The 14414-nt window shown below is 43.3% G+C and overlaps 1 protein-coding gene across 2 annotated transcripts in view; it reads right to left on the reverse strand.

Moving 5' to 3' along the window:
• The window catches only part of LOC309560700 (ligand of Numb protein X 2-like), a 108970-nt gene that overhangs the window by 18167 nt on the left and 76389 nt on the right, over positions 1 to 14414 (reverse strand). For both annotated transcript variants that reach the window (XM_082264324.1, XM_082264325.1), the window contains 2 exons: positions 5332 to 5706; positions 1353 to 1529 (listed from right to left, as the gene is read on the reverse strand). In XM_082264324.1, coding sequence (XP_082120450.1) covers positions 1353 to 1529; positions 5332 to 5706 — 552 coding nt within the window. The remainder of the gene's footprint in view (positions 1 to 1352; positions 1530 to 5331; positions 5707 to 14414) is intronic.

Consider the following 14414-nt stretch of genomic DNA (forward strand, 5'->3'; position numbering starts at 1 on the left):
TGTTTACTATGCTTAAGTTTGTGAATGAATAGGAAGCCACTCAGCGCAGAGTGCTTCCCATTCATTCACTGCCCCGTACAACTGAGGCTGCAGAGAAAGGCATGTGTGTTTGAACTTTTTGGGTGCACACCCTAATGCAATAGGCTGGGCACACCTATAAGTCACAACAAGAATTCAGGAAAAATAAATACAATGTTCGGGAAATCCCTGGTTGTCACCAAAATTAGTGTCCCCATTGGAAGATTGGCAAATTTTACAAAAGCAGCTCAATAAGTCAAATGAAGAGTTTTTGTTTTAATGAAGTCTTCTGGTGAAATCAATTTAGCCAAAATCACGCCACTCACCACTTGTAGACAACAGAGTGGAACTAATTTAAGAGAGACTGACATGCAACACTGAGTTGATCTTAAGCTACATGTTTAATTCCATATTTAATCAAATCTAAAACAGGGGGAAAAATTATATTCTTGATAAAAAGTAGAATTATTTATTGTACTTGCTTCCTCTTGTTTGAGGATAACTTTCGAAGCCATCGACAGTCTTTTTTTTTCTTTTTTTTTTAAACACACATCACACTTAGACCTAAAAGTCGCACAATTTTGCCACGATTTTGACCAGACTTGAAGTGATGCCTGTGTAATCTTGAGGTCTATGGACCTCAAAAGGCATCAAAGTCAGACTAAAGTAGTGCAGGGACTACATTGAAGTCGTTGCAACTTGAATTTGCACAGATATGAATGGTACTTATCGGAAATCATGGAGTACGACTTGTCATGCGACTTTGCAGTCCCAAGTCGCAGGACAAGTCACACAAGTGTGAAAGGGGCCTTAAAATACTCCATATCAGAAGACAATACATCTTATGAATTCACTGGGAACGAAGGTCATCAGTGTTGGATGATCCCATGCACTGAGAATTTACAGCCCTAGCTTTAAAGGAGGAAGTAAAGTTTGAATGTTGGCCTCATTAACAGATCATATACTGGCATCCTTTCTGAAGAGAGGTACAATGCATTGTTCTGTTGTCAAATGAATGTAGATTGATTCAGGTGTTGAGTGCTACTGCAAGCTACACACAGTAAGATTTAGCCACTCGACACCCAGGTTCAATCATGGATTGGCAATCTACACAAGGTTTATTTTGTAACATCTCTATGTTCTGGATTGTGAGGAACAATTTCACACAATAACCACACACAACGTTTTTCATCCGATTATTGATCTGGTGAGTAAATAGTTCCTGCACTGTACAGAAGCCAGTTACTCTTTTCAATAGATCTAGAACAGGCGTCTGAACAGATTGTGTTCTGTTATGACAAATTCCTAGCAGATTCTGCACTTTTAATACTTACCCTCTGCTTTGTGGATCTCCTCTGGCATGACTGCTGACTGTGTCTCCTGCGTGCGTGCACTGGGCTGCCTCCATCGCTGCTACTACTGCTGCTTCCTGATGAAGTCCCCTCTTCTATATCTATGGCCTGTGGTGTGGTTTGTCTGAGGACCACAAAGTTCACTCGTGCCTCGCTCATCTGTAAAGCACAAAAGCAGTATTTACATCCATAAGTTAGTGAACAACTTGAGGTTAACTGGTTTTTAAATTTGTGTTTAAAATGTATATACAAAAGACAAGATTCTGCACCACACTTAGATGTGCAGCCATCATTACTAAAACTGTAAAAGCTGCATTGCAAAGACCTACACAAATGATCTGACATCATGCAGAATACTGCGAAATAAAGTACTTCCGCTTGTTTTACAAGAGAAGTTCGAGATTTAGAAAAAAATGATTATATATAGCACACTACAAGGTAGGTGCTAGGCAAAGTATAGTGGGCCTTGGCTGCCTAACAGCAGGGCCATGATTTTCAGCTGGGCTGCTATGTCTCCCAGGTGTTGCTATTGAGACTGGGGAGTCTCCCCACTGGCTCCATGAGAGGGTTCTCATTGGGCAGTGGAGGAAACCCAATCAGTGGCACATTCAAGCCTGGATCTACCCCAGAAAGGCAGATTCTGCCACACAGGATTCTGGGAGTGGGTATAAGTTTGAGGGGAGCACATGACGCAGTGTCTTTGGGGGGAAGCAGAGTCCCAGGAGGGAGAGTACAGCTGTCTCTCCTCCTGTCAGAGGAATCGGGGGTCCCAGGCGCCTTGCCTGAGGGGACAGAATGAGCTGAGCTGTAGAGAGGGTCTGGTGTGCAGAGGACCAGCGGAGCAGAGGGGGTCCAGTTTCAGGAAAGCATTCCCAGTTTGTGAGTACTGTAAACTGCCCCTGGGGGTCTGCCTAGCTGAAAGGGGACCACTCCGGTGAAGGTCCAAGGGATTCAGGAGCCAGCTAGCGGGAAAAGGGGGTGCCAGTGTTGACCCTGAAGTGTAGAGGGGGTGCCTAGTGAGAGGACCCTGAAGTGTAAAGGGGGTGCCAGCGGTTAGGCCCTGAAGAGTTAAAAGTGTACAGTGTGCAGTGTTGAGAGTTGCAGTAGCACAAGCAGTTACAAAGAGCTACCTCAGCCAGTGAAGGGTTGGAGGGAGCTGTTTACAGGACTTTTGCGTTAACCAGAGTGTCAAGAGTCAAGTGTCCGTTTAGTCCAGGACTTTTGAGCTAACCAGAGTGTTAAAAGTCAAGTTCAAGCACAAGTTCAGCAAGTCAGTATTTTTCAAGTGCCAGCAAGCGTTGGTCGGCATTCAGCTGGCATCAAGACAGGGCTAACAGGCATTTTTCTGCAAAGTTTCCCAGTTGTACCTAGTTGAGCCAGAGGTGTATCCCACTCATTCCCTTCTCCCATCCCCAATATCAAATAAACAAAACAAGCCAAAGATGCCGGAATGGCCATTGACTCAAATCTCACACTTGGGTATTCAGCTTAAATGGGCTGAAGGTGTCACTGGTAACAATGGCAGACCCACATCAGGCCCAATGCCTGGAAAACCTGCTACACATACATACATAATATTATATATATATATATATATATACATATACACATACACACACACACACATATACATATACACATACACATACACACACACACACACAATCATCTAGGTAGATGCAGCATCTGTCCCCTGCCATCTCGGAGACTGAGAACTGAGCGATCAGCTACCGCTGATCACTCTGCTTCACCATTCTGTGGAGGGGAGCGATGGCTTGAGCTTTCAATGGATCGCAAAGGGGCTGAGCCAGCTGCCAGTCCAGGCTTCTAGGCGGACACTGACCACATGGGTCGGGATCTTTTTATAGTCTAGACCGATTCTGTTACATCAGCCAACAGAGAGCTTAAGCCCACTGTAGCCTGAAAATGGGTCACAGCAGTGCAGAACAAACTGCACTCCTGTGATCCAGAGGAGATCTACAACCAAAATAGCTTTGGCTATACTTCTTTAACCACTATAGCCCTGGAAGGTTTACCCCCCTTCATGACCATTCCATTTTTTTTTTTTTTTTTGCTGGACTGCGACATTGCGGCAGACAAATCTGACACTAAGTGACACTTTTTGGGGCCCAGTGACACCAATACCGTAATCAGTGCTAAAAAAAAAAAATGCATTGTCACTGTACTAATGACACTGGTAGAGAAGGAGTTCACATCAGGAGCAATTAAAGGGATAAAGTGGCTCCTAGGGAGTGCTTTCTGTGTGGGGGATACTTTGACTGGGGAAAGACAGATCTGTGTTCCTGTTTAGCAAAAACAAGATCTCCATCTTCCTCTCTTACAGAACGGGGTTCTGCCTTGTTTACAGGACACGCCAATTCTACTCAGGTGAGGCAGAACGGCGGTCTGCCTTGTTTACATAGGCAGACTGCCGCTCTGCCTCTCCTGAGAACGACTGGCGTGTCCCAGTGGACATCGCATCTTCGCATCTGCCGATTGGCTCCCGCTGTGTCCAATCACAGCAGGAGCGGGTTGCCGGCGTTGCGCCCCAGCACACAAAATCACATACAGGTATGTGATTTGGCACAGGAGGGCTGCCCTGCCGCAGTATATCTGCGTGGGGCAGTCCATAACAGGTTAAAGCACATTCATATTTTTGCAGTCGAACTGGAATAGCGCTATTTTATATTTGTTACATATTAACATAGCATACCTTTAGAAAAGAACATTTAAAATGTAAGCAGCAATTTTTATTTTTTTTAAACTCCAAGTTTTATTCTGCTATGCAGAGGGGCCTGGGGAGTTAAAGTTGAACTTCAGGCTAAGCAAATATTGTCTAAATACAAGAGGCATGTATATTCTTACTTGAAACTTGGGGAATAGTTGAGTATTTCTTTCAGATCTGTGCAGTAATTTAATGTAAAACTTTGCCTCTGTGAAGACACTCCCTGTAATAAAGGCATCACTCCCTGTAATAAAGGCATCTCTCCTTGTACTGGTTGACTGATCTTGCTGTAGTTTTCTGAAGGCAGACTTTAGTGGCTGGGTCTGTTGGGTCCGTCCCTTTGACAAGCTCTCTGTACAGGCTATCTACAGCACAGTGAGGATATCACTGCCAACATACAAGGTAATGTTTGGGTTTGCAGAGGTATTTAGTGCACACAAAGTGGATTTATATAGTATGATGCTATTGAGGTATATAATTGCATTAAAACGTTTTGTGCCTGGAGTTAAACTTTATTGGTTACCATGATTAACGCTGTCTGTACTATACTGACCGATCTCATTAACAGTTGTAAACCAGCTTTGAACACTGTCTGGAAGATCTGGAAGCTGGACTTCTGCATTAACAAGGGGTAACCAAGTGTGTCCCTTTTTGTCGGGGGGGGGGGGGGGTGGAGAGATTCCTGTTTTAAATTGTTCAGAGTTCACATTTGCTGTGGATCATTAAATTGGGAGCTGTGTTTACATCCTATTTGCTGTGAACAATGTGCCCATGACACCAATAGAGGCTGTTTGGGAACAGAAGGCATGTTTTGCATTGGGCTGAATGCCCATCTATCAGGTGCAGCTCACACACAAAAACAGTATTTATACATGAAGCCAGGACACTGCAAGTCATGATGCTTGAAATGCGACATCTTCATAAAAGGTAAGCACTATTATTACATATTTTTCCAATGTATGCAGGATACCACACAATTGCATAAGTCATGGTCAAATTGCAGTATTACTTTAAATATACACTAAAAGCAAAGACTTTAATTAAACTTTGCATACACTAACAAGGGCAACTAATCCACCTAAGAGACGCTCAGACACAAGAGGACATTAGACCTGGTAACAATCCTATCTCGATGGTTACTAAAAGTTGAGTACACACGATCAGAATATTGTACAGAAAATATTGCTTCAAAGCGATAGTACAATAATCTGGTCTTGTCTCTTTGTAGACTATTACCTGAATGATCTGCGCTGCTGTCTCAGGAGTTCCTTGTCTGAGATCATGACCATTGATAGATAGCACCTTATCATTACACTTCAGCCTGCCATCCTTTGAAGCAAGTCCTCCATCTAACAAATCCAGAACAAAAACTCCAGGTTCTTCTGTCTTTCTGACCAGCTTAATTCCTAGAGGTTCAGACCGATCCCGCTTCATCAAGGCAACATGGATGACCTCCTTGCCAAGACTAGGTGTGGTACCGCTTTCTGTACGCTGAGACCTCTGAGAGAAGCCTTTCTCCTGCAATACCGTGAGATACAGGACAGTAGATGGCTGGCGGAGCAAAGCAATGGCTTGGCTGTGGGATACATTGCTAATGTTCATGCCATTAACCTGGGATATGCAGGGGATAAACACAAGAAAACATTCCATAAATATCAAGATTAAATTATGCTTCTGACTACAAAGACACAATAAAGTACTAAAATAAATTCAAATAATAATGTTGAGCTCCAGGAATTATTCATATTGAATACTTATATTGGCCCAGCTAGGCACATTGTAAGTATGCACTTCTCATACCTGATGGACCACTAGGTGAGTTGGAAATCACTGAAATTGTCGGCACTCAAAGCTGCTCATGTTCCTTGCGAGCAGCTGCCCCACTGAACGCACAAGGTTGTATTCTCAGCACAGCCACCATTCATTGAACACCTTGTATTTTTACAATGAATACAAGACTTCTCTGCTTGGATGAGGTGGAGATTATGACATCACTGCACCTCCTCATCACCTCATCCAATCAGAGAATGCCTTGTATAACAAAAAAAAATATATATATATATATATATATATATATATATATATATATATATATATATATATATATATATATATATATATATATATATATATATACACACACAAAAGCATTCTATGAATGGATTGTACTGCTGAGCAAGCAACTCCCTGTGATCAGTGTTCAAAGAGGCAGCCACTCACAGAATCTGAGCATGGCCCAGAAGACTGCAGCCATCACTGTAGTAGAGTCAACAACTACAGATATTTCCACCTTCTCAAGCAAGCCATAAGGTATAGGATATGTACACTTACAATGTGCCAAGCTGGACCAATGTAAATATGCAATACAAATAATTCCAATAGTTCAGATTTAATGACCTGATTTTTGAGTTGGTCATACATAGCCCAGTAAAACAAGAGATGGGACCAAAAATGGTTTACTGAATGCAAAAGTTGGGCTACGTAGAAGTTCAGTATCAAGCACAATCAACTCCTTAAAAGGAGAAGCATGGGGTTAATTAAAAAAAACATGCATACCTCAATGCTGCAGCTGTCCCACGTCGGCCCTAAAATCGAGAACAGCAAAATCACATGACTGCTGACCACTCAGCTCTTAGTCTTCTTGGAGAAGAGAGCAGTGACGGTCAGTCACCACTCTCCCCTCTGCCCCTCCAGCACTCACTGGAGCGCCAGGATTGAGAGCGGGTGAGTGCAGCTGGCTTTGGCTCTCAGTTGCATGCTAAGAGACAGAGCCAGCTGTCCATTTGGGAGCTCGGTAGATCTTGACAATATGGTCGGGATCTGATCCTCCCATAGCCTGGAGTGGCTCTGTGATGTCAGCTGACAGTGGGCTTTCTTTAGCCCACTGTCAGCCGATTCTGGGTCACAGGAGAGCAAAAGTAAGTGCACTTTGACCATCAAGAGAACTATGGCCAGTTCTCATATAAATCAATTGCTATTGCAAGAAGATGTTTATATAAATTGTGTTAATAATTCAGAAGGAAAACAGCCAGTTCCAGTAGATTACAAACCACTCAAAGACAGGCAGATGCTTTACAATTGGTCATCTGTTTTTCTACAGTTACCTTTATTGCGTATTTCCATTAGTCATTACTTTAACCTTCCAGGGCGGTATTCCCGAGTGTGGCTTCCGTGCGCTCCCCCGCCGTCCTCCTCACAGTCTCTTTGACTGTGCCAGCGGCAAATTCAAAAGTGTAAAAACACTAAATGACATGATACAAAGTTGCGATCCTAATGGATCACACTGTATCATGCCATTTCAGCAAAGGATTGCACCTGGTGACTTTTCCAGTGCCCTGCCTGTGCTTTTCCAGTGCTTGGTCCCTTAAATGGCAGCCTGTAAAACCTTGTAGCCAAAGGACGCATCCGAGGATGCTAACACATCCACTCTGTAAAACTTGGTGAACGTATGTACACACGACCAAGTGGCCGCCTGGCAAACCTGCATCACTGAAGCCTGATGGCGGAAAGCCCAAGAGGCACTCAACACCGAAGTAGAGTGAGCCGTGACAGGGAAAGGAGGAACCTTGCCCTTAAGAGAATACGCCTTCACAACCTTCTGTCTGATCCATCTAGAGATGGTCGCCGCAGACACAGCCGGACCCTTAGAGGGTCCATCCGTATTAAACACCAGAACCTGCACCGCAAGGGGTTAAACAGAAGCTTCTCCTGAAAACAGGAGTAATGGCCTAAGATGGAGCAATCCACTCCCAATCGCCAAAATAACCCCCCTGAGGCCAAGTAAGGTTCCTTTAAGACATTTAAAACAGAGCTAGGACAAAAGGGTCCCAGCAGGGAGCCGTTTGGCCACTCCTAAGACTAGGCAGCTAAAACTGAAGATGCAACGGTGAGGCCAGGTGCAATACCCAAGGACCCTGCCCCCCCTGGGTGTTTCTACCTGGTTACTCCTAGTGGGAGGGGCTTATTACCCATCGGTCTATGTTTTAAAGCAGCAACTACGTCCGTCGGTGTACGAAAAAGAAAAAACCCTACTCTATAAAAAAAAAAAAAAAAAAAGAAGCTGTGACTTTAAAGTGGCTCTTAAGGCTGAAAAAAAAAGACCTTCAGTGTGCAGCTCCCTCCTCAGCCCCCCCCCCCCCCCTTTATACTCACCTGAGCTCAATCCTAATCTTGCAATGTTCACAAGAGCAGAAGCTCTCCTGGGTCTCTGCCTCCTCATTGGCTAAGACACAGCAGTGGGAGCAACTTGCTCAATCACAGCCAGTGAGAAGGGGACGGGGCAGGGCCAAACCATGCTCTGTGTGTCTCACACACAGGTGGTTTAAGAGGGAGCACACGAGTGCCCCCAGAGCAAGCAGCTTGTAATGGGGGCACTCAGCAGGGGGGGGTAGAAGCCAGGAGCGCTGGCGGAGGACACAAAAAGTGGAAGGTCAGGGCTGGGGCTGCTCTGTAGAAAACTATTGCACAGAGCAGGTAAGTATGACATTTTTTTTTTTTTTTTTTTTAACAACAAATAAGGTAAGCATTTACAATTGCTTTAAAGAGGAGCTCCAGGCACCCCCCAAAATGTTAAAAGTCATAAGCTACAAAAACTGTAGCTGCTTACTTTTAACATAAGGACACTTACCTGTCCAGGGATTCAGCAATGTCCTCACCTGAGCCGATTCTTCAGTTGGCTTTGGGTGCAGGCACCAGCATCTCAAGTAAGGGAAACAGGCAGTGAATAGGCAGTGAAGCCTTCCGGCTTAATAGCCAGTTTCCTACTGTGCATGCGCGAGCCATGCTGCGCCTTTTGAATGGTCCAGTAGTATTCTGGAACCTGTAATGTGTCCCAAAAGACAAGGGAGAGGGGGGCTGGAGAATTTTTGACTTAGATCATCATGGCACATCTGACTGAAAATGGGAGCGGGTATCAACCAAAAAGTGCCAAATTGTGGCAGTGGAGGGGGGGGGGGGGGTTGCAATCAAGCGGAACTTCCCCTTTCAGGTGGAGTTCCGCTTCAACTTCTTCCGGTCCGCACTATAGCCGAAAGACGGCTACAGCGCAGACTCGAATTTCCGGGGTGCCGTCTTTAAGCGGCCTCCCAGTAACAGGCTCCCGCGAGCGCGCATCGGGGAAAATCTGTGTCGGCCGTGTCCCTTGGACACAGCCAATCACAGATCGTGGTAAATGGCCAATCACAGCGGCCATTTACCACGTGATCGGCCCATGCAATGAGAGATGATCTCATATGTAAACATATGAGATCATCTCTCATCGCCAGCTCTCCTTCCTCACACAGAGACTGCGTGTGAGGAAGGAGCAGAGCCGATCAGCCGTTCGGGGACACAGCAAAATGTAATCAGGGCACTGATCACCAGTGCCCTGATTACAAGAGGTAAATAAAATACAATGTGCCGACAGTGCCCTCCATTAGTGCCCCCCATCAGTGCCCATAGAGCTGCCAGTCAGTGCCTGCTCATCTAGGCACTGATGAGCACTGACTGGCAGCACTATGGGCACTGAGTGTGGGCACTGATGGTGCTGCCCATCAGTGATCAGTGCCGCCCGTCAGTGTCCATCAGTGCCACCCATCAGTGCCCAGCAGTGCCACCTCTCAGTGCCCAGCAGTGCTCATCAGTGCCGCCTATCAGTGCTCATCAGTGCTGCCTATCAGTGCCACCTCATCAGTGCCACCTCATCAGTGCCCATCAGTGCAGCCTATCAGTGCCCATCAGTGCAGCCTATCAGTGCCCATCAGTGCAGCCTCACCAACGCAAATCAGTGAAGGAGAAAATTTTATTTTTTATTTTCAAAATTTCCTCGCAGAAAATAAGAAAAACTTTTTTTTTTTTTTCAAAATTTTCTGTCTTTTTTCTTTTTTTTTTTTTTTTGTAAGAAATAAAAAACCCAGAGATGATTAAATACCACCAAAAGAAAGCTCTATATGTGTGAAAAAAATGCTAAAAATTTCATATGGGTATAGAGTAGCATGACCGCGCAATTGTCATTCAAAGCGTGAGAGCGCTGAAAGCTGAAAATTGGCCTGGGCAGGAAGGGGGTGAAAGTGCCCAGTAGGCGAGTGGTTAAATACACTTTAATTGTATTACAGAAACTAAAGTTGATAACATCTCAAAATTTAGCCTGCAGTGAGAAAATAGGACAGCAATGACAAATCTCAGTACATCACCAAAGTAAATACATTTCCCTGGATGCATAAATTATGTACAGGTTTGAGGTTTTTCAACCATATGGGGCTTAAGTAACCTCAGTTATCAGTACCTGATAACCACATTGCTATTTACAATGGAATACCACCCAACTTCTAGGATGCTCAAACTAGCCAGTTGTCCGCTAGATTCGGTTTAGAACATGTAACCATCTGCTGTCTCATGCACAAACCACATGTTTAGGTGCCAAACCTACTCATCTGTCAGAATTGGCATCACACATGTTCTCTGACCAGGCAGCCTTTATATGGTCAAGAGATATGTAGCCAAGTCATGTGTGTGCAGAACCAATGTGATACCTGCTCACTCTAATCTGTATTCAGGCAAACTTAGAGCAGCTAACGTCACACTCTGAACTTGGACCCACCCCAAAAAGCCTCTGAGTCTGCAGTCCGGTGAATGTGTGACAAGATTTAGGTGAAAGGCAAAGACAGCTTATTTCTGACTGCAAAATACGGACGACGCTGTCATGTGCACAAACTTTGCTGTTATCTTGTAAAATATTTAACCACAATTTCCATTGCATAGCAGGAACACAGTCCTACCATAACAAAATTACCAACGTAACACTGTTTTTCCATGTTCAGTTACAAGCATAGCATATTGGCATTATTATTTAACCAGAAATGTGCACAATAAAATATCAAATGATAATTTTTACACCACAGATGCCCCAAATTTTTTCGTTCTACAAATGGCCAAGCAACTTGGTTTGGTTACATTTTGGCATGTATTGCTATTAAGTTCTTGAAAGGCAGCTTTTTATAATTATAAGTATTATACAAAACTTAAATTGTTCGGTAAAGAGTAATGCTGGTCATACATTACACAAATTTCTTATTCAATTTCCTTTAGATTTACCTTCAACTATGTAGTGCAAGGGCCTGCCTGAATACAAATTGAAAGTCTTTAGGTTTGACCTCATATTATATGGTTTTGGTAAATCTAAAGAAAAATTGTACAAGAGTATTGTATAATGTATTATAACATAAAAGTGTAGCGCTACGAAAAAATGATACTCATAAAACTAATAATAAATAAGTGTCCAAATGAATGAGTTCCTAATAATCACGATAGTGTATGAAAAAATGTCCAACTGAATTAATCTTCAATAAAAGTGAAGAAGACATAAATCCACAAGTGCAATGGTCCAAAAGAAAAGGGAGGAATTCTTCCCAGGGCACCAGGAGTGTATGAAGGAAAGGGGACACCTCTGTGATGGGATATGATAAGCAGCTTACCAAATTTCCATGGCTGCTCAGATTAGTGAGCTAGCCTCTCCCAGCTGTTAAATCCAAACCACTGAAGGTTGAAAGGTACTTTTTTAGCTCCAAGGAATCACCACTTGAGATGTAGTAGGATCGGTATGGGATTGGCACTCATCAATAAATATCGTCAATCATACATGAATATGTGAAGAGAGGAGAGAGGCAACACACATAGCGTAATCCCATTTAAAACTTGTAGTCTTGTTTATTTAAAAGTTATACTCACAGTGTATCTTAACAAACAGGCATATCAATAGCATTATCAGGGAAGAGGATGCGGCGTCCCGCAAAACAGTCCCAGATGGTAGGTGATGGAGGCCGGCTAGTTTCAAGGGGCGTGTGGACGTTGCGTCTGATATGCTATTGATATGCCTGTTTGTTAAGATACACTGTGAGTATAACTTTTAAATAAACAAGACTACAAGTTTTAAATGGGATTACGCTATGTGTGTTGCCTCTCTCCTCTCTTCACATATTCATGTATGATTGACGATATTTATTGATGAGTGCCAATCCCATACCGATCCTACTACATCTCAAGTGGTGATTCCTTGGAGCTAAAAAAGTACCCTTCAACCTTCAGTGGTTTGGATTTAACAGCTGGGAGAGGCTAGCTCACTAATCTGAGCAGCCATGGAAATTTGGTAAGCTGCTTATCATATCCCATCACAGAGGTGTCCCCTTTCCTTCATACACTCCTGGTGCCCTGGGAAGAATTCCTCCCTTTTCTTTTGGACCATTGCACTTGTGGATTTATGTCTTCTTCACTTTTATTGAAGATTAATTCAGTTGGACATTTTTTCATACACTATCGTGATTATTAGGAACTCATTCATTTGGACACTTATTTATTATTCGTTTTATGAGTATCATTTTTTCGTAGCGCTACACTTTTATGTTATTTTGCAATTTGAATCACTGTTGGTTGATTTTGTGTTGGCTGCTGATATTTATCATTTCCTTTTATTCATTATTATTAGCGCGGAAATATTTTTATATTTTTTCTTATATATTGTATAATGTATGGCTAGCCTAACTCCACATTTGCTGAGAAGAAAAAGCATTACTCTCTGGGTGATCTATGCACATTGCAGGGATTTTAGCAAATTATTGTTGCAGATTCCTACCTTTTGTTATTCTGAAGAAACAGTTGTTTCCAAATGCAGGTTTGACACTGGCAGTGTGAATGAGACCTTATTTTTAGAGTTGGGCGAACAGTTTGAGCCAAGAAAAAGTTCAGCCTAAACATTACCCTTTCGGCGAAAACCCAAATTTGCATGGCGCTAGGCGGGATGTTTCCCCTCCTAGTGCCCCACAATGTGCATTCTAGGGCCCTGATTGGCTGAAGCAATGTACCGGACCGCTGGTCAGGTGCAGGACTTTGCCCAAAAAGGACACAGAGCACTGTCAGAGCCATGATGACTTTGCCCAATCATGGCTCAGTACTCATAGTCCCACCCCACACTATAAAAGGTTCCTTCCCACCTGAACCTTTTGCTTTTGTTGTTGGAGACAGAGCAGGGCTCAGTTTACTACTAGCGAGTTAGTGTGTTATTGAGACTCAGTGTAGAGTGTTTGTGTAGAGCGTTAGTGTAGTGTAGAGCATTAGTGTAGAGTTTCAGTGTAGTGTTTCAGTGCAGCACAGTGTTTCAGTTTAGCTTGCGAGTATAGTGTAGTGTCAGTACAGTGTGTAAGTATAGTGTAGTGTAGTGTGTCAGTATAGTGTACTAATATATTGTGTAAGTATAGTGTAGTGTGTCAGTATAGTGGGAGTATAGTGTATTGTCTGAGTATAGTGTAGTGTCAGTACAGTGTGTAAGTATAGTGTAGTGTAGTGTGTCAGTATAGTGTACTAATATATTGTGTAAGTATAGTGTAGTGTGTCAGTATAGTGTGAGTATAGTGTATTGTCTGAGTAGTGTAGTGTCAGTGTAGTGCAGTGTTTAACACAGCATTACATAATATTTCGTGCTGTATACCCCCCCCCCCCCCCCCTTTTTTGGTTGCTGCATGTTTTTTTTTTTTTTTTGTCCCCTGCCTGCCCTCTTTTTTTTTTTTTTTTTTAAATAGTCAGCTGCAGTTTTTTTTGACTGCAATGCTGGTGTTGCCCATTTTTTATTTTATTCTTTATAGTTTTTACATTTCTGTTAGTGGTAGTCCTCAATTTAAAGCGCACCAAACTCCACTTTTCACTCAATAAAGTGCATCCAATCACACATTTCCCAGTTTCTAATTAGTTTGGGTAATAATCCCCCTCCCCCATCATGTCTGGCAGGCCAAAAAGGAGCGGCAGACGTTCCTATGGCACTATGGGGGGGCCAGCAGCATCTGTGTCCACAGGCAAAGGTGGACGTTACCCATGGTATTCAGCCACAGCATGTAGAGGAGGAGGTGGTGGCCTGGCTTACTAAACCATCCCCAAGCTGACACTAGTCCGCAGTCCACTGCAGCTGCAAGAGCGGCTTATTCTGCCTCCATGTCCACAGCTACTCCTGCCCCAGCATCATGCAAGGAGGAGTCAGCTAAATTATGTTAAAACAGCATCAGCCAGGAGCACAGAATGAGATATCTTAAGGACACTTTAAAAAGGAGTACATGTAACACCTTTCCAGAGTCTGGTAGGTTACAGTCTCATGGAAAAGGTAGTTTTGAGGCTTCTGTTTTTGTATATACAGTGGTTCCGTACTTGCCAAATATATATATAACACATACACAGTTGTGCTCATAAGTTTACATACCCTGGCAGAATTTATGATTTCTTGGCCATTTTTCCAAAGAACATGAATGATAACACAAAAACTTTTCTTTCACTCATGGTTAGAGCCGGTTCACACTACTCCG

This window comes from Pelophylax lessonae (assembly GCF_965119305.1).
Source record: "Pelophylax lessonae genome assembly, chromosome: 7".
Taxonomy (NCBI): domain Eukaryota; kingdom Metazoa; phylum Chordata; class Amphibia; order Anura; family Ranidae; genus Pelophylax; species Pelophylax lessonae.